We start from the raw sequence: 20,409 nt of genomic DNA on the forward strand, positions 1-20,409 counted from the left end.
CCGACTCGGCTGCACTGCTAGTGGGGACGCAGCGTCGCGCCCTCTCCCGGGCTCCGACGTTAATCGCAACCGCGGGAGCGAAGAGGCTGCCGAGCCGCCTCGACAAGCCTCTCTTTGCAGCGAGCAGCTTTTGCTCGCTGAGTGGGGGGAGGCGGACCTGGCGCTCTCGCATTCCTGGCATAGCAGCAGCAGCCTCTTCGCGCGGCCCAGCCTCCCCGGCTCTCATTACAGCTGGCGGAGGCAGGCTGTGCGCTCAGTTTGCCTTCCTTCCAGCAGGGGCGGACGCAGGCAGGCGCTGCGCGGGGCTTTACATGCACCCCCTCGGCTCACTTAGGCGCTGAAGCCAGGAGGAGCGCGCAAGCCGCGGAGCCGGACATTTGCTGGGGTTGAGCCCTCGCTTCCTGCCCGGCGCTAAGAGCGGGTCCGAACCGAGCCCGCAGTTTAGCACGAAGCCATTGTGGGGCTGCGATGGTCCGGTAAGTTCCGCGCCACGCGGGAGCGACTGCAAGCAAGGGGAGCGCGCGCGAGAGAGAGAGAGAGAGAGAGAGAGAGAGAGAGAGAGAGAGAGAGAGAGAGACATTGAGAATGGCTGTGTGACATATGTCCTTCGGCATAGCTGGAGACCGCCAAGCAGCGGCCAACTTTCCCCGCATTTGGAGTCGGCTCTCACCGTGGCGACTGTCTGGTGACACACTGGTGGGAGATCAAACCATCCAAAACCCGAACTCTTGCTATAAAACGAGGGGGGGGGGGAGAGAGACCTCCAAAGTGATTGCCCTGTCTGCTTTGCCTTGGACCAATTTTCTGGCTGTCCCTCCTAAATTTTGATCTGGAGGTGCGTCTCCCTTCAGCTCCTTGCCTCCTTCTGTTGTTCTCTCCCCCCACCAAAAGAGAGAGAGAAAAATATCCCCCACTTTTCCTAGGCTGACTTCATTCTCGGTTCGTGTTCTTGCATATAGCATCGCCTTGCCCGAATCTCTCTCTCTTGCGCGGGCAGGTAACGTTTCCAGACGTGGGTGGGTGGGACTAGGGTGTTGCTGCTTGGGGCTGGGGGGCGCGCGTGGGCTGGGCGGGCAGGTGCTGCTAGGGGCATCCCTCTCGCGCGCGGCCGCCTTGGCTTTGTCTGGCCTGCCGCTGGCCGCTGCTTCCCGGAGCCCGGAGCTCTCGCTCTCACTTCGCAGGAATGTTAATTGCAATCCAAACCCCGATGATGTCAGGGCAGAACTATTTGGAAAACAAAGAGCGGGCAGCGAGGCAGGGGAAACTCGAAATACTGCGCAGATGGCAATCTGCTGAGTGCGCTTCGGGCGATCGCTCTCCATTACATGCATTTGGGCTGGAAGGACGGCGACGGGTGGGGGCGCGGCGGGATCCTGCCCTTGGCTGCCGCTGATTAGGGAGACTTTTTGCATTTTTTCCACGGGAGCAGAGCGTAGAATTTGTCGCAGATAGTTAAGATAAGGAAGCACTCAAAGAAGCTGGTGGCACTTAAAGACGAGCAGCCTAGTAAAGCAGTGCCGGGGAAGCGTGCATAGGATTGCAGCCAGAGGCTAAAAGCTGTGCGCCCATTCCTAGGACTAAGCTCCATTGAGCTCGGTGAGTCTTAACTTCCGATGGACATCCCTTGATTACTCCGTCGTCTCACCTTTTTAAGGTGAACTCTCCTTAAAAATAAATAAGCTAACATTTGCTGCAAAAAAAGAAAAGTACTTCTGGCATGCTTGACCCTTTCTGGAATTTAGCATCAAGATAATGGTGTATCAGACTTTATACACTGCAGAGTGCAGTAGAAATATTTATTCCCTTCGTTAAACCCCCTTGCCTGGAAAATAGTTATGGAGCTCATAAAATGAGTGCAGTTAAAAACCATGAAGCAGCTTGTCCTATTCAATGTGCTATAGAAATACCCAATAATGTCTGGTTGTTAAAATTTAGCAATTCAATTAATCTGCAAAAATTACTTGTTAATATCCCCTTTTTTCCTCCATTTGGTTATTAACTTGGGATAGGGTTCACCTATGCAATTAATCTCAACTCTTTACAGTACAAGGACTTAATATAGCATTGCAAAATGGCATTACAGGATGGAAGGGTGGGCGAAGAGAATTAGCCATCTTCTGTTCGTTTTCCCTCTCCCCACTTCCCTTACAGGACCTTGTTTCCCAAATAGCTTACTAAGGTAAAGTGGAGCATGCTTTCATTGGAATTGTCTTTGCCCTTTCTGTGACCCTGGTAGTTGAGCCATCGGCACCATGCACTTTTAAAATATTGCTTACGCTAATGCCTTTGGTCATGTGCAGAGTGCCTTTCCTTGGCCGGAGTCAGTCTCTGTGCATCAGAAGGTAAGTTAGAGGACATGGGTTGGTTTCCAGCTGTGGAGCCACCCTGTAGCAACTGCAACTACTGGCCGTTCTGCAGCACCGACAATACCTTCTTTGTGAGGTTTCTGTTCTCATTTAAAGGAAACAAATGTTTAACTGGAATTTACCCAGAGACCATTTTCATGCTCTGATTTTCATTCTGGCGTTGAGTAAAATATTTGTGTGTCGGTTGAGTGACTTGTGACTCCTTACCGATGAAAGATTTTCTGCGGCCAATTTAGTAGATGGTCCCTTTTTAGGATATTGCTAATGATAGGATGATTGTTAAACAGGTAACAGACTTGCCTAAATAGGAATGAGCCTTCTGAGAACACCTTATACATAATACTTGACCTTCTTTGCCATTCTGAAATATGACCTTGAGAACTGTTATAGAACCAATGCAGCCTGCAACTTCTAGATACTATTGTAACTTGTTGGCTGATGCTTACTGAGTCAATCATGCTTCTTTGCTCACGGCCTGCTTAACAAGGTTGTTGTTACGAAAAACTAGATTTGAAATCTTTGTTCATTCCCCAGAGTTTAGCTGTGATACTCTGCATCCTTACTTGGGAGAAAGTCCATTGAAACCAGACTTTCTTCTGAATGGAGATGCACAGGATCTTCAATAGATTGCTATCCTACAAAGGAGTTCAGGGCTACAAGCCCAAGAACAGATGGAAGAAAGCCCTATTTGAGACACATTTATTTATGGCATTTACCCCAAGAATTCTGAAAGACACACAACAGATATAAATTAAAACAAACACAACTGGTTAATGTTTATCATGCTGGCATCCCACCTTTTCTGCAAGAAACATGTAAAGATATGTGATTTCATCCTCATAACAACCCTGTTAGCTTAGGCGGCCTTCATGAAGGGCATGTGACCTTTTTAAAAACCAGGTCCTAGTCCCTTAAATCTCAAGATGGAAAACTGGAAGGATTTATTCCTACAGACTCAAACGAGCAGTGCTTTCTATCCCTACTGACTCTTGTTCTCTTCACTTTTAGGATCATTTGGCTGGGCCGTCACTGTTAGATTCCGGGGATAGTATCTTCTGTACCTTTGGAAAGCGCTTGTGGGCAGCCAGTTTAGCTGAGAATGAGGACAGCTGAGGATTCCTCTGGGACTGTCCTTCACCGCCTCATCCAGGAGCAGCTGAGGTATGGCAACCTCACAGAGAACCGCACTCTCCTGGCAATACAGCAGCAGGCCCTGCGTGGAGGAGGAAGCGGTGGCAGCCCACGGTCCTCCCTCGAGAGCCTCACCCAGGAGGAGAGCCAGATGGTCCAGCAGTCCACACGGCAGGAGCCACAGGGCCAGGAGCACCATGGCGACCACTTCTACCTGGAGAACAATATGTACCACCTCTACCAGCCTCAGCACAAGGGAGAGGAGCTACCCACCTACGAGGAGGCGAAAGCGCACTCTCAGTATTACGCCTCGCAACGAGGCCAGCAGGTTGGGGTTGCCGCGCTCGGGGCGCACGCTGAAGGCGGGCAACGCAGGGCCTACACCTCGGACGCCAGCAGCCCACACCAGGACGAGTCGCTGAAGGAGCTGAAGCACGGGCATGTGAGGTCGCTCAGTGAACGGCTGCTGCAGATGTCGCTTGAGAGGAACGGAGCCAAAGCTCAGAACCACATGAGCTCCTCTCACAGCTACCCTCAGCTCTCTAGGCACCACCATCTCTCTGTCCCTAGAGGGAAGCCCTCTGAGGCACCAGAATCTCGAGGGCCTCCTCCAGAATACCCCTATGTCATCCCTTTGCAGGAGGCGCCAGGGGGTTACCTCCCAGACCCCAGGCATCACTTCAGAGAAGGCCCAGCATTTCAGCATCCTGAAATCAGGTAACCAATCACACTGTTGCTCTTTACACACCCTCGTGTGTTTCAGATGTTGGTGAAAGATGGGTTGATTCCACAAAGACTTAGGTGGTGGACTGGGTTAGTCATGCAGTTGACACAAGGCTGGAAATTCATGATTGGCAAGTGTTCGGAAGGTGCTTGAGGAGAACTGATAACTTGCTTTGCATGGTTGTTCTGGTTCCTTTGGTTGGAAAGTACCTTCCCTTTTTCCAAGAATGGAAGTGATTTTGAAATGTAATGAATGGAAGTGGGATGTGGTAGATGGGAGATAACAGACTCAGAAATTTGTGTACCTGATCAGCTTGAGAGGTATAAATTAGCTTCCAGTGCTGTTGTTTTTCCATATTTACCTTTAATTGTGGAAACCACCTTCCTTTGTGGGCTTGAATGTTTGGTTCTGATTGATTGATTGAATTTATATACCACCCTATACCTAAAGGAGGTACTAGTGAATGTAGAAAGGTAGCAAAGCAAAAAGAGATGGACTTTTGCCTAAAGATGCTCATTGTCCCAGGAATGCAAAGAAGCTGCAGGTTATAGAAATATTTGAAGGAACTAAGCACCCTACAAAAGAGAAGAAGGTTGCTTCACTGACTTTTAGCCTCAGCTATGAAACAACTAAGTGAAAAGGCTCAAAGTTCACATGGCTTTGTTTTGGGATAGGGTGGGTCAGGGTTTCACCATTAGCCAATCAAGTCATGCACAAAATGATAGGGAGGAGTCAAAGAGTTGCTTTTCTTCCTGTACCGTGTACAGCTTCATATTTAGGAAGATGGTATATGTGAGATTAAATCTAGGACACATGTAAGCAAGGTGGGAAAGGAGAGCAACAATGTTCTGCTTAGCAGAAACTGCATGTGGTTCTTTGCAAAACCTTTTCTGGTTAGAGGGTGGTAAGTGATGAGTGTTTTCAGAGGTGGAACCGAGGTGACCAAAGTCTGCCCTGCCTTGAAAATGGGAGACTAGTTTTGGAAAACTGTTAAAATGATATACACTGAAATTCAGCCAGGGGGATACGAGGAAGTCACTTAACAATGTTACTATGTTTGGTTTAAATATGGTTGAGATTTATGTTTATCTGTTTGTTTGTTTAAAAAATATTTTGGAAAATCAATAAAAAATTGAACAAAAATGAAAATGGGGGACTTATCCTATCTCATTAACATGCCATTGCCCTTCCAAGATTGTGAGTTGCACTGCCATACTATATGAGTATGCTGAAGGTTGATCTTCGGCATTGTACATCATTCTGAAGTTGTCTTATGAAAGACTTACTTGCTCAGGAATATTCTATTTCTACTGATGTCTTAGGACATTTATAGCTGGCTTCACAGCTGCCTGCCACAGTTTGTGATTTGCTGGCTAAAGCCAGCCCCTTTATAGAAGCATGAGGTGGGCCTGGGAACAGAACCATGGCTTGCTTTCTGTGAGGCAAATGGTAGTGAATGCTGACAGGAAGAGATAATGTTGGAGACAGGAAATAAGCCTCTTTCCAGGGGAACAAAAGGAGAGGGTGGTGGCTACATGCTGAGAGGAAGGTGCATTTATTCTTGCTTGCTCCAAGATCACTTCACAAGAATGTCTGAATAAGCCTCAGTCAGATGAAATCATATATTCTTGGACAACACCTTCCCATTCAGGCCCCAGGAAAGTGGCCATTTGAATTCTAAGAATTTCAAGCTGTCCTTCTGCAGATGTTTGAGTTGTGAGCAACCCCTTTTAAAAAAAAAGTCAGGCTTGTGCATATCATGGATTCTTCTAGATTTACTAAATTGCCCATTTCATATTCTCAGGCCATACTTGATTATTGCACCCAGATAATGAGCATTTAAACAAGTTCACAAAATTTGTTTTTATTGACCATTTGAATATACCCAGATTAAGTTGCAGTCCTCCCCATACTTCAAAATAATTATGGAGAGGACTGTAGCTTAATCAGGGTAAGCCCTATTGGACTCAATGGGGCTTGCTTTTGAGTAACCATAGGTATATACCGTCACAATTGACGCTCACCCATTGACATAAATTGGCTTACTTCTCTGACAACATGATATTATGCATATTTACTGTGTTCAGTGGGTTTTCCTCTAACGTGTTTAGGATTGTAGCCTAAGTAAATGCATTTAGCATCCAGGTACAAGTAACTTCAGTAGTAATCTTAGCTGCCACAGAATTATCAATCAAATCTGCAGAATAATAAATTAATCCTAATGTATACAAATTTTTCAAACTGGCACATTCTCCTTTATGGATTGTGCAATATATATTCCATTGTGAATCAAAATACTGGTTTCTTTAATGCCAGGAGCTGTAAAAGTTTGTGGTGAGTGGCTGCTTCTTTCAACACAATTCTGTACTCCTCTGTTTTAAACATGTGCCAAATGATGAGTGAGATCATGTTTGCTCTACAAACACAGGGAGTCTGGGAAGGAGTAGCTTGTAAGGATGCAATGGTTGCGAAAATATTATGGCTTTAAACATGGACTCCTCTTTACCCCGGTTCTTATCCTCCTCTTAACTATTCTGATTGACCCTCACTTTCCTTCACAGTCAAACTTGGCCAGTGAAAATTTACATTTTTTAAATCAGTGGTTGGCACTGACTGATGCCATAGAGTCCATGTCTTATGAAATAGGGGCTGTGTCTTTCTCAAAAAATAAATTGGGAGGTCTTCAAGAATCTTTTCTGCCTATAATAATTCGCTGGTGTGCCTCCTATAACCCTGGGCGGGGAAGTGGGAAGAGTAATTTATGAGGGAATACAATAGGAGTCTAAAACAATCTGGCTTGCTTCCCCAGACGCTTGGAGTGGTATTCAGTGTAGCGGTATTGTGACATTTCTCCTTGTGAATTGGAAAGTTCTCCTCCAGGGTGCAGACAGGATGATGGTTCAGGGTGCACACAGGAAGGCGGGTGGAAATCCCATTGTGTTAGCAAGAATTTAGTTGAATTGCTGAGCTTGGGAGTAAGCCTCATGGATTTTTCGCTGACTGAACATGTATAGGATTATACTGTTAGTGAAAAGTCAGTGTGAAAAGTCCCTGTACCATTAGGTTTTAAAGCAATAAGTTCAAGTTGCCGTATCCTTGAGGCCTAGTATTTTGGGCTGTTCATTTGAGTGCATCAGGTACCTGCTTGGAACTAGGGTTTGCACAGTACTGCTGCAAAAATCAGTGCTCAGGCCTTCTTGCCCAAGATGCTTGCCTTTAATTCCTTCATCTCTGCTTTCTTTATAGAGTGATGCAGGCCCAGATGCCCCAAGCCTACCTGCCCCACCAACAGGCTGCCCTGTGCCATAGTCCTCTGGGGTCTCTCACTCCTGCTGGGATGGAGGCTCTTATGTCAGCCCAGGCTGCTTCTGCCAGTAGCCACTTGTCCCAAATGAAAGCTGTGTTGATGGACAACGAGACGTTGCTGAGAGAGAACGAGAAGCTCCGCAGGGAAAACGAGATGCTGCGGAGGGAAGTGGAAAACTACGGCGAAAAAGCCAACTGCATACAGAAGGTAAAAGAGCAGGCATAGTAGCTGTCGTTTTCTGAGGAGGTCACTCGACCCAAAGCACTTGCAAGAGATGCAGACCCCTTATGGGTTGCATCTATTCCAGGCAAGATACTCCATGCCTGACAATTGCTCCTCAAGGTGCAAGAGCTGGGGTAAGGAACGTCCGGCCCAAGGGGCAGGGTCTGATGCGGCCATCTTGGTCTTCCAAGTGTTGTCTGGCTGTACTGTTCACCGGGTCTGTGGTGCTCTCTCATCTGGTATATTTGTTTAGCTGGAATGTAGCCTTGAGTGGTGATGCTGCTGCTTGCTTGTCTGGATGGAGGGTGGAGAGGAGGATGGGGGTGTTTGTGGAAGCCTCTGGTCTTGTATGAGTGGAATGTAGCCCACTATACAAAGGTAACAATTGCATTCTTTGCTCCACCCACTATTGTCTCTGGCCCCACTCACCACCGACCTGTAACCTCTGGGAGGTCCATGATGGACTGAGAAAGAGTCGCAGCTGCTGTTCTAGAGGTTAAATCCATTGTTTGACATAAGAAATGGATTCCTTAAAGCCACTTCTTGACTGCCTCTCTTCTAAGTTGACATAGCTGGTAGCAAGACTGCAAACATGCCTTCCCCACCATGACTCCTCCCAGAGGTGCAGCATCTATTACCATCAGCCATGCTGGCTGAGGATGCTGGGAACTGTAGCAAACCAGAAAAAAGAGAGAAGAAGCAACTCAGGATGCTGGATATTTTATTTATTAAAAAAAATCCAAGCAGGAGCTATAGGAAAGGGGACAATATATCACATAAAATTACAGAGCATAAGCACATAGGTTTTCGCCCACAATTAAAATAGACAAATGTAATTTCTTTGAAGCCTAAAACCAATGGAATAATTTTATATCCTCAACATACATACTCAGTATGCAAAATTGAAGCAAAGAAGGTCTGGAGGGCACCAGTTTTTGTAGGGGAGCTATGGGAGGATGGTTGCTTTTAAACTGTAGGAAAGGTTCACAGCTAAAGTTGCTTTCTTTGCATACTGTGTTGAAAGAACCAGGAATGTTAAAGTTGGAATTTTTTCTTAGTGTTTCTCCTCTCCAATAGGGCTAGAGAGCTAGCTTGTATCTCCCAGTATGATTTTAGGACTAGCTGCAGAGAACTGGCTCAGTTTTTAAGGAAGGTAGTCATGTCAACAAGCTCTGGCCCATAAGTGTGGGCCGGGGGGCCACATGTGGCCCTTGGAACTCTCCCCGTTTATACACTTTACTAGTCCTGCTCTACACGCCCCCCAGGTGTTTTTGCTTGGTTGGAATGTTCCTTGGAACTCTGATAATGCATCCTGCTTACTTACTTGCTTGCATGGGTGTATGATAGAACCATGGGTGTGTTTTTAGTCTACTGTACAATGCTAAAATTTACATTTGTTGCTTAGCCCAATTTTGACTCTGGTCCTGCCGTCAAAGGCATGTGACTCTCAAAGGTTTCCTAAAAGGGAGTATGGGCCTCAAGCTGGTCCCCTTGATGTAGCAGACCCTACAGGTGTCCCTGTTTTCCAGGGATGTCCCTGATTAGAGAAGCCATTCCGGTTTCTGATTTGATCCAAGAATGTCCTGCTTTTCCTTAGGACGTCCCTATTTTCATTGGAGAAATGTTGGAGGGTATGGTAGGATGTCCTTATTTTCATTGCTGTCTGAAGGCAATCCTGCATAGGGAAGGTTTTTTTTAAATGTTTTGTTGTTTTTATATATGTTGAAAGTAACCCAGTAAGAGTGTCTGGGGTATAAATAGTAAAATTATTATGGAATGGGACATCCCTATTTTCATCAGAGAAATGTTGGAGGGTATGCTGTAGTGAAAGTGTATATCCAGGCCATTATGAACAAGACATTGTGGCTGGGAGCAGTCCTGATGCTCCCTAGAAAATGCCTCACAACCCCAGCCTTGTCTTCAGGAGCATTTCCTGAAATCCTTTGACTCTTGTCTTTTGTCCCCCAAAACAGCTGTCGTGAAAATACATCTCCCTTAATTTTGTTTAATCACACCCCCCCTCCCCATTAAGCAGCTGTGGAGCACAAGCACCACAGCACACAACAGGTCTTAAGCTGCAGCAGTTGTTGAGTGCATAGAAAAGAGTCCATTCACCACCTCTATTAGCAGTTGTGCCCTTTCCCTATCAAGCCCTCCCTGTTGGGGTCTGCACTAAGGCGAGTCACAGAAAGGCTTTTGTGCAAAGGTGCACAAGGAGAGGCCTGTTGTGTCCCAGCTTCAGCCAAGGGTGAGACTGCTCCCTTTTGAACTAGCTAGTTATTTGGGGACTGTAAGGGGCACGTGCCAGGGCTACAGAGGTGGGGATGCAGAGGGAATGTGCCAAGCCTGCAAAGGAAAGGGGTAAAAATGGAACACATAATTGGATGTCAGGACCCTGCCAGCTGGTACTGGGGTAGGGGTGAGGGAAGAGGAAAGGAAAGGAAAGGAAAGGAAAGAGTGCAGAATATAGAAGCACCATTTGGATTTGTCTAGCACTGATAGCCTCTATGGGAGAAACAGAGGGAGGGTGATAGGGTGAATTTTATTGCTTGTTTTCAAAATAAGCGCCAAGCCCTGTTAACTGCTGAGAGCTCAAGCCCCAGCTTATGCTAGATAGCTGAGCAAAGCAGCAGAGCATGGGGCAAAAGCGTTTTAGGAAATCCGAATTGCACACTGGCTTGTTTGATTTATCTTGGAGTGGAATCCAGAAACATTGAGAGCTTTTTGGGCTGGTATTTTAGTTGCATATCTGGGTGAGAAGGCAAGAGTGTGTGTGTGTGTGTGTGTGTGTGTGTGTGTGTGTGTGTATGTGTATGTATCATACATGAAATTAAGTGTCCCATACAAACTTTAAACTGCTTTGAAACCATTTTAATGGCCTTGAGTTGTCTCATTAATTCCTGGAATTTGTATTTAGTGAGGGTGTCCATTTACTCCAAATTCAAAAGTCTCAACTTTTTAAAAGTAAATATTTTTCCATTAATTGCTTGTATACATTCATATGCAAAATACTGCTGTAATGGAGCAGTATTATTAACAACCAATCTGGCAACAAAAAGACAAGGTTTTGCTCAGAAACAGCATCTTGGGACAGGTACATAGTAAGCAACGTCTCCCTGTATATTGCATCTTACATTTTATTCATGCCTTGCCATTTTTTCATGCTTTTCCTGTGCTTCGCCTTCCTGAGCCTATTTGTTTCATGAATCAAAGCAGCCTACAAAATTCAAATCCATATTCAGAACCCAAGTTCCAGTTATTAAGAGATGGTTGCCTATATTCCCATTCAGTGTGCAAAGTACATATCTTGAGCAGTTATCACTAAGGGGCATTCATATATCTTCTCATACAGACTATTCATTTTAACTAAAGTCTCTTTGCTGTCTTCTTTAGCTGGAAACAGAGATTCAGCGAATTTCAGAAGACTATGAAAACCTAATGAAGGCATCTTCTAAGAGAGAGGCATTGGAGAAGGCAATGAGGAACAAGAAGGATGGAGAGATGCGGCGGTTGCAGGACTTCAACCGAGATCTGAAAGGTAAGATGACAGAGATGGCCTAGTATACCTTGGTCCCAATATCTGTGTAGAGGAAATTTTTGTTATAAGAAAGATGCATGCATGACTGAAGCTTCCAATCCTGCATACCTTTAAAATAGAGATGGGCGAATCTGTGGACCTTCAGGTGTTGTACTACAACTCGCATCATGCCTGTCCATTGCCCATTCTGACTGAGACTGATAAAACCTCAGAGTCTGGCAATATCTGGAGTGTCACAGTTTAGCCACTCCTGCTTTAAAACAAACTCCTTAGGCAGGTAGTCGAATTGCATGTCTGCTCACGAGAGGCCCTGACTCTATTCATATAATTGTGAATGAGCTACAGACTTATGCATTTCCTCCTCCTCTTGCATGTGACTTCTCTATCTTGTCTGTTAAATTGTGGGACTTCCAGTTGTGATTTTGCAGTGTGTATGCCTATGGGAATCTGTTTAGCTATGAGCTGACAATAAAGAGGGAAGCTGTGCACATGAGAGCAGAAGAGCGTGCAAGCCCATGGCTTATCCAGTCCTCCAAACCATTGTTTGGAAAACTTTCCAACCTGCATTGTTTAGCTTGGTAGACCCTGGAAGCCACATGATTAAAAAAAAAAAATACCCTGGGTAATATCAGACATTATTCATGCTTGGGAGTAGACCTCCTGAAATAAATGGACTTGCATTACTTATCAATATATTTCTGTGGGCATGCTCTCAGTATAATGAATGTTGGATATCTCCCCCTAAGTTTCTATACCCTGGCACTAGAAGAAAAATATAATAAAGAAACCCAACAAAACAAAAAATGTGGTAAGAGTGTCCCAAGGCTTTGAACTCAAAGTGTTGCTGGTTCTACAGCAACCCTGCCATTACCGTCTGCAACAGGAATGGGAAACTTGTGGCCTTTCAGATTGCTGTTGGACTGCAATTCCCATATTTCCTGACCATTGGCTATGTTTCCTGAGACTAATAGGAGTTGGAGTCCAACAACATCTGGAGGACCACATATTGGTAGCAGACTGCCATCACTTGACAGGTTATACCACTCCTTTCTATTACTCCACGAACCTCTGTATGAAATAAATTAAATCCTGGTTTATTTATTTTCTTTCAATTTGCCACAGAGAGGTTGGAATCTGCAAACAAGCAGCTGGCCAGCCGGGCACAGGAAAACCAAGAAGGGAACCAAGGGACTATGGCAAAACTTATTGCCCAAAGTAAGTCTCTTCAAAAGGCTTCTGCTGTTGTGATTGTAGCTCTAACCTAGTTGGGCTGGGTTTGTTTGTTTTTTAACAGTGTGGTCCTTATTTCTGATGCTTTCCTGTGAATGGGTTGGGAAGGGAGGAAAAGTAAAGGTTCCTTTAAGATTGAAGAGGAGGCGTATCCTCTCTTGGAAGCTTTTTGCCATTCCCCAGAGAGCGCTAAGCTGTTCTTGGCACTTAAACTAGAGGCATTAATCACCACAGCCATCAGTGTGACCTGGATTCTTTGCATTCCAGTGGCTGTTACGGCTGTTCCAGCACACAAGCTACACTCCCTCTGTTGAGAATCCTGGGCCCAACTTGTTCATTCTCTCCTTCTCTCCTGCTATTGTTCTGAATTTTTTGAAAAAGGAGAGATAGTTGCCAAGGGATGGGGATAATACTTGTTCTTAAGTTTTCAGTATCCAACTTAAGGAAATGCCTTCAGCCCTTGAAGATTTCTCCTGCTCCCTCTCAGAAGCAGATCTTTCTTCCTGGCCTTGTAAATGCAAAACTGATATTCTTAAGCAAGATCCCCTGTGCACAATGACTCAGAAATAACTTACTCCCTCATAAGTTTGTTAGGGCTGCAGTAAAAAGAGATATACCTTAATGGCCTCTTTGTTAGTGGCTTTTCATTGTTGAAACTAAATTATGGACCCAAGCCCCAGTCCTTCGCTTGTATCGATTCAGCTTTATATCGACCCCACTTCTTGTGGTCTGGGAAGACACTCCCTTGCTCAGAGTTATGAGAGTGAGGAGAAGGGCTCTCCAGAACTGATGCAGGAACTGCCAAAGCTCTTTTCCTCCTGGTTCCTGGTAAGGTATGAGGGAGGCAGCTCTGTAGCCAGTCCAGACATGCATGGTATAAAACTGCAAACACTTAAGTAGTATTTATTTTAGGCATGTATATACATTGGTTTTCGTGCAATTCGCTTTTGTGAGGAAAGCGACTACAAATACAGTTAATTATAACAATAACTGAAGCTTTTCAGATGACTGTGCCAAGTTCCCACAGGTTTTTCTTTTTGTTCATTGTGGGAAATGTGCATGGTGCCCCCATCATGATCATATCATGGAAAACGAACAGTGTGGGAACACCTAAATCAGGGCATTGATACCTAGGATCCATAGTATAAGAGAGAGCATCTTGGCACAAATTGGTACACTCCCATGCCCCATGGTGTCAGTCAGCTTCCTGGGCACAGGTCCAATGTAACCCCCCCCCCCACAACCCCATGGAATAATTAAACAAGTTAAAGGTCAATGGCTACTAAGAATGGAGGCAACACCCATTTCTCTTGACTTGTTGAATGGCTGGTTTAGTTTGTGGTGGCTAAAAGTTATTGGTTGATACTGTGTGGTTGGTTTTTGGCTGTGTTGCCTACCCCCCTCCCCCAGTGATGTCCATGGATTGGTTGTAATGACCTTGCCTTTTCCTCATGTTCTCTCCCAGATTATGAGCACCAGCAGGAAAGGGAGAAGCTAGAGCAGGAGGTTGCACGGTTGCACAGCGCGAACGATGACCAACGCCGGCGGGCAGAGCTGCTGGAACAGGCTCTGAGCAGTGCCCAGGCTCGGGCCGCCAAAACAGAGGATGAGCTGAGAAAGAAACGGGCGTACGTGGAAAAAGTGGAGAGGCTGCAGCAGGCACTGGGCCAGCTCCAAGCTGCCTGCGAAAAACGCGAGCAGCTGGAACTGCGTCTCCGCACCCGGTTGGAGCAGGAGCTGAAGATGCTGCGGGCTCAGCAGGTGAGAAGGAAGGCCGCGCAACCCTGTGCTTCCAAATTGGGGCTATTTAGTCATTTCTGAAGAGTTACAATCCTATTTCTTCCCCTTGAAAGATGCCCATCAATTTCACTTTTCCGTAACTTGAAAGGAAATGCTTATAAAATATTAGAACAGTGGCATCTCCAACCCAATAACATTGGGGGTCCTGAAGCCTCAGGTGGCAAATTTGGAGCCACATCCTGAAGAGATTAATATTACAAACAATACGATTAATAGATGTGGATTGCTTTAAAACTAAAAGTGCCCAAATTCTCAAAAGTTGTTTAGGTTACGGTTGTATACACAATAACCTGGAAATAAATCCCAGTGGTGTGAATGGAACTTAACTTCCGAGTGGACACATTTGGGTTTGCACTGTTAATTCAGGGTCATTCCCAACACCAAACACATTACTGTAGTTACAGATAGGTAGCCGTGTTGGTCTGCCATAGTCAAAACAAAAAGAAGTGTACATGCACTTCTTTTTATCTGAAGAAGTGTGCATGCACACGAAAGCTCATACCAAGAACTAACTTAGTTGGTCTTTAAGGTGCTACTAGAAGGAATTTTTTTTTGACATTACTGTAGGTGTGTTAATAGGCTGTTTCCACCAGTAGCCCAGAATGCAGACTTACTTGGGCCTCTCTTCCTCACTGTTGATCTAGAGACAGATGGGAGCCCCTAGTGGAGCATCACCCGAGTTGAACCCCCACGTGCTCTCTGAGCAGCTGAGAGAAAGAGAAGAGAAGATCTTGGCCCTGGAGGCTGATATGACCAAGTGGGAGCAAAAGTACCTGGAAGAGTGCACCATGAGGCAGTTTGCCATGGATGCCGCTGCCACGGCGGCCGCACAGCGGGACACCACCATCATCAACCACTCCCCGCGCCACTCGCCCAACAGCAGCTTTGACGAGGACCTGCTGCTGGCAAACCACAAACATCAGGAGATGGAGAACAGGTTAGTCCTGCGTGAGATGGCATACAGGGTTACTCGTCCACTGCTCTGGTCCCAACGCAAAGGGGATGATTGGTCCCCTTGGTGCACTGCATGCCTTGAAAAAATGGGTTCTTTGCTTACATCCTGAAAAAAAACATGCCAGAGGGAAGCTTGTGCTCCTGGTGCCTCTGAGAAGTCCCTTAACTAGTCAACAGCAGGAAAAACAGAGACAGGGCTTGGAGGGAAATCTCCATTGAGCTGCAGGAGAACAAGAGTCCGAAGGCCTAGAAAGGCTTCTGGTCTGATCCAGGAGAGATCTTTTTATGTTCTTCTCCATTGTTAGGAGTGCTCATGGCTGCATGCTACTTTCAGGATCTGCATGCCTCAGAATGTCAGTTGCTGGGGAAACAATTATTATCATATATATATATTTTTCTACCCTGTCTTTCAAGGCAGCTTGCAGATTAAAAACCAGAACCACAAAATACAACAGCAGGGTTTAGAGCACCTGTCCTGCTTCTGAATTTTCCATAGGCCTCTGGATGGACCAGGATGCTGAAATAGATTGGCTTCCTTTGGTCTGATCCCACAGGGTTCATCTTCAGATGCTTCAGAAAGAATGCTTCCTGCATATTCTGATGTCATCCCGCCTCTTTCCTGACATTGTGTTTCCCCCCTCTCACTTCCCAGGTTAAAAGTACTCCATGCGCAAATACTCGAGAAGGATGCTGTCATCAAAGTCTTACAGCAGCGCTCTCGCAAGGACCCTAGCAAGGCTAACCAGGGCTCCCTGCGGCCTGCCAAATCTGTGCCTGCCATCTTTGCCGCTTCTGGTACCCAGTATTGGCCAGGTGCCTCTGTCAGCGAAAGTGGTTCCCGAGGGAGTCCAGGTAATAGAGGCTTTGCTTGATGCTAGGCAAAGGGAGGGAGGGAGACTATATCTAGAATGTATACAAGGGTGCTTTTTCTACTAGCTCCTGTTAAGCTTCCCATGAAACACTTGATGGTAGCTATATTTTATATGGAATCGGCATTCTTTAGCACCCACTTGTTATTGTGCTGCTTAGGAGTCCGTTTCAGGAAGCAAAGCTTGGACACTTGTGAATGCTCATGTTCTGGATAAAATGCAGAAGAGGATATTAGCATGCAGCTCTAGGACCCCCCTCCCAAAAAACCACACACAAGGGCTTGTTCTTGGGAAGCTCCTCAACTTTTGCGAACCTCTACTCACTTCTATTGTGTTTGCTCATCTAAATGGGGCTCCTTTTCTCCTTCCTCCAGCACCCAAAGCCTCAGCAGAAGCAGCCACCACATCAGCTTGTGTCCCGCATGCCTTCCATGCCAAACACGGCAGCAAAGATGGGAGCACACAGACAGAAGGCTTACCCGAGGGGACTCAGTGTGATGAACCCCAGCCTGAAAGCAGCGCCAGCAGTGGCAGTGCAGCAAATTCCCTAGGTGAGTGCCAGCGGTTGCTCTAACCTACAGAGTGCGGCTGTGGGGCTACCCTAGTGCCTGCCAATCTCCTAATGGGCTCTGCTAATAGCTGTGCTTGCAGTAAACCCTGTGAACTGCCTCCCCACCCCCCACCAGGGATGCCAGGCAAGGTTCACATAACTAAGAGGTGAACACAGAGCTGCTTTCAGCAGGCTAAATGCCAGGATCCAGATTCCTGCCATAGTGACTAATCATGAGTTTCGTGCAATGCAGTACAGGATTATCCTCTAGGAGCAGGTGGAGCAGAAAGTGGTGGGGGGGCAGTGTGTTTGGAGGGGGGAGAGAGGGGAGATTAAACAAAGGCTTATGCGGAAAGGCTGCATTGATTAAAGCTCCCTAAATTCCTTAGTAGTCTCTTAGAGACCCTTTTCCACAATAAAGCCCAGATGTCCCCAACTTCCCCTTGTTGAAATAGCTTGGCACAGAGAGGAAAAGTTCTGAAGGAGGATTCAAGACAGGAAGGTGAAATCTTGAGTGTCTTCCTTCTCCTACTCTCCACCCATCCCACCCTCCAGAGATGATGGTACTTACCTCTACCTGTTGGGGGGGGGCTCTTTCCACACTCAGAGCTGTGAACCCAAGATATTTATCCCCTGCCTTGAACCTACAAAGAGAAGGTGCCTAGGCATGCATCAGCTTCATACTAGGAGCTGGATTTGATCAGCCTCCTCCAACATGTGGGTTGAATGAATGACAGATGCCCATGGTTAGGTCAATGTGACATGTGTTTCATTAGCATGAGGCAAGAGCTGCAGGTTTTAGTGCCTTGGCCTATCAAGTTTTTCCCCCCAGCGGGCTGCCTGTTTGCCAAGTTATTTTTCAATAGATGGCTCTTGAGCCTCCCTCACCCCCTTAGTTTCTGTCATTAGGATAAAAGGTTCGACTACAGAAGACACACTGAGGTCATTGATGGTTTGCACTGCTGCCTTGCAAAGCTTTGCACTCCTCCGCAAAGCACTTTGCATTATAACATGGGCTGCATTTCTTTTTCCTCACAGAGATTTTACCAGCTGCTAAAGCCGTGGACTTGTCGGACATGGTGGAGATTCTCATCTGAGGAACTGGGGAGTGGGAATCCTCCAAGCACATGACCAGATCTTGCCACTCCTTAGCAGATTGCTGCCTTATCAGGGGACGGTAACAAACCAAGAGAGCAAGGACCGAAGGAAGCCTTCAGAGAATTAGGATGGCGTGCGGCATGCAGGGCAAAGACTTTTCAAGAAGGACTTGAAGGAAAACCCCACGCCGATCCTTTGATTTTTTTCAGGCACAAAGCTGTGGCGGCAACATGCCTCTCTGGGTTGTGAGTTTTCACAGTTGCCCAGGCAGGTCTCTCCCTTCCACCAGTGGACTGAGCAGCAGCAGCTGCAGGACCATCAATTGAGGCCAGTCCTTGCACGGAAGAAACTGCTCCATGACTTTCTTAGCCACTGCCGTTCCCAAGAGATGGGAAGGCAAACGGCGAAGCCAGGGGGGACTCTCGTGCTGCCTGGATATGGCCCAACAGAGTGCAGGGCAGCAGCGGGGGGGGGGGGCATGCTGGGGTTTGGCACCAAACGGGTTGATACTCCTGAATCACTGGGCTCCTGGCAGGTACCTGGACCTGTAGTGTAAGCTGTTGTAAGCAAAGAGTGTTTGTCTGGTGCTTGGTGTGGCTAGAACTAATTCCTTGCACCTTCTCCCCTCCCCACTCTCCCCACCCCCCGTCCACTTTTCAGCTCCCAGGCAGAAAGACTGCTGCCGATACTGGGGATTGCTAGCAGTGTGTTCCCATTGCCTGGGGGATAGCACACGGCCTGTCACAGGTACTGGGGAAAGAGGAATAGAGGAGATGGGTCCCATCTCTGTCTTTATTTTTGTAAATAACTTATATAAGAACAAGCCCAAATAGTAATCAACATTTCAGCCACCGCCCCTCTGTTTGGCTTTTCCTATCCCCTTAATGATATCTGCAGTGGATCTGCTTGATCTCTCTCTTTGCTCCACATCACTTAAATTAGTTTCCCCCCACTCCTTGTTTTGTTTTCAGAATTTCTTCAGTGTTTGCTTTTTCTTTTCCTCCATTTCATATCCTGTTTGTCCGGAGTTAAATATCCGCCTTCAGAGTCCTTCAGATTCCATTTCCTTTGAAGCAATTTCCCATGATGCTTCAGATTGGAATTTCCCTGCTCTTTGTTTGAACAGCAGCCACAAGCCAAGTGCTTCTGTTCCTGGGTTGCTGTTTCCAAGCTGTTGTCTTCTTCTTCTTTTTTAAGGCAGAGGCATCCCATGTGGTATAGATCAGCACAGCTGTAATGGGATGAATGGCCCTGATCCCCAGTTTGTATAAAACTGGTGCCATTCCCATCAGCAGAGAATACCATGTGGTTGAAAGCAGGATCGTGGTTTGGGCCTCTCGCCTATCTGAGCGATGCTGATTTGCAGGCGAAAATCATTTAGAAATGAATTGGAACTATTTCAAGAGAGCGAGGGAAGTATGGTGCGGTATGTGTGGGGGAGTTTGTGCTTGGAGCCTTGTGTGTTTATGAAGTGGAGAATGTGGCCAGCAGCTAGTAGTAGTTTTCTAAAAGAGAAAAAGGGCATTTGTGGGAATGATGTGAGTGAATATGCAGATTCTTTGTGTCATGAATGTGCCTTTAAGAAAAAGTTCTGGACAAGGACTGATTACTGGTATATCATTTCTCTAGAACCACTCTAGAATCTGCAGTACCAAGCAGGAGCCTTTTACACTCCCCTGCCTACTGACAGCTGGCTTCTGGCAGTAGTCAGTTGCAATATTCACCAAACCTTGGTGCTTTCTTGATTCTGCCTTCACACACCTTTGTCTCTGCTAAACGTGTGCATTTGCTGGACAACTGCATTTTTTTATAAAAAAAAAAATTCCCCTTCATATAAGTATGTAAAAAGGTGTTCAGTTATTGTGCATTGTTTACAAAGTAAAAAAAAAACAAAGCAAAAAAGTTATGAGAGAAAGATACACAGCTTAATATATTTTGCATTAATATTGGTATTCCTGTTTTAAGTATTTTTGTGCTGTGAACTTTTTTCTGCCAAAGACAGTGAGGGGTGTTTTTTTCCCTTTATTTTGGGTGCATTTTAAGTTATCTTAAGTATTTAAACATAAACCTGACCGTTTTATTATGCCGCCCTATACCGAGATTGCTGTAGCATTCCACTTGGTATAACAATATTTTAATAATAAATAAATATTGTCTAATAAACTGCGAGACTGTTTCTTTTCTATGCCATTGTGATGGGGAAGGGCAATAAACCCACACATTGCAACACTTGTCATGCTTCCCTGTTGTCTTCTGGGTGCAATCCACAACTTCCTTCATAAAAGCTCTATAAACAGCTTGGAGGTGGGATTTACCTAAGAAGCTACTTCCTTTTTCTCTCTCTGTGGTTCATAATGCAGTCCTAATCGTATACATTTCTATTCTGAAGCAAGCCTGTGTTCAATGGAATTCAGTTCCAGATAAGTGTATGGACTTGTAGCCTATACACTTTCCTGGAATTAAGCTCCATTGAACTTAATGGGGCTTCTGAATAGACATGTATAGGATTTGATTTACTCCATAACCTACTTCCTTAGCCCAAGGAGCTCAGTGGCATCTATGCATACGTCCCCATCACATCCCCCCCCACAACATCCCTGTGAAGTGGGCTTCGCTGAGA

General features: G+C 46.0%; 1 protein-coding gene across 2 annotated transcripts; it reads left to right on the forward strand.

The window, feature by feature from the left end:
- The first annotated feature begins 216 nt into the window (after nucleotides 1-216).
- On the forward strand, nucleotides 217-19,952 carry AMOTL2 (angiomotin like 2). 2 transcript variants are annotated; one of them, XM_079977262.1, is made up of 10 exons: nucleotides 217-476; nucleotides 3,375-4,214; nucleotides 7,468-7,735; nucleotides 11,144-11,288; nucleotides 12,411-12,503; nucleotides 13,984-14,279; nucleotides 14,963-15,255; nucleotides 15,925-16,124; nucleotides 16,516-16,692; nucleotides 17,730-19,952. In XM_079977262.1, the coding sequence occupies exons 2-10, from the start codon at nucleotides 3,466-3,468 to the stop codon at nucleotides 17,786-17,788; spliced, it is 2,280 nt and encodes a 759-aa protein (XP_079833388.1). In that variant the 5' UTR covers nucleotides 217-476; nucleotides 3,375-3,465; the 3' UTR covers nucleotides 17,789-19,952. The 2 variants fall into 2 exon arrangements, with proteins under 2 accessions (XP_079833388.1, XP_079833389.1); XM_079977263.1 differs by lacking the exon at nucleotides 217-476 and adding an exon at nucleotides 1,390-1,596.
- The last annotated feature ends 457 nt before the right edge of the window (nucleotides 19,953-20,409 follow it).

This window comes from Podarcis cretensis (genome assembly GCF_951804945.1).
Source record: "Podarcis cretensis genome assembly, chromosome: 5".
Taxonomy (NCBI): domain Eukaryota; kingdom Metazoa; phylum Chordata; class Lepidosauria; order Squamata; family Lacertidae; genus Podarcis; species Podarcis cretensis.

Coding starts and splice junctions, on each gene's coding strand:
- AMOTL2 (XM_079977262.1), top strand. CDS start 3,466: ATGAGGACAGCTGAGGATTCCTCTGGGACTGTCCTTCACCGCCTCATC. Junction 12,504..13,983: donor GGCAAAACTTATTGCCCAAA/GTAAGTCTCTTC, acceptor GTTCTCTCCCAG/ATTATGAGCACCAGCAGGAA. Junction 16,125..16,515: donor TGGTTCCCGAGGGAGTCCAG/GTAATAGAGGCT, acceptor TCCTTCCTCCAG/CACCCAAAGCCTCAGCAGAA.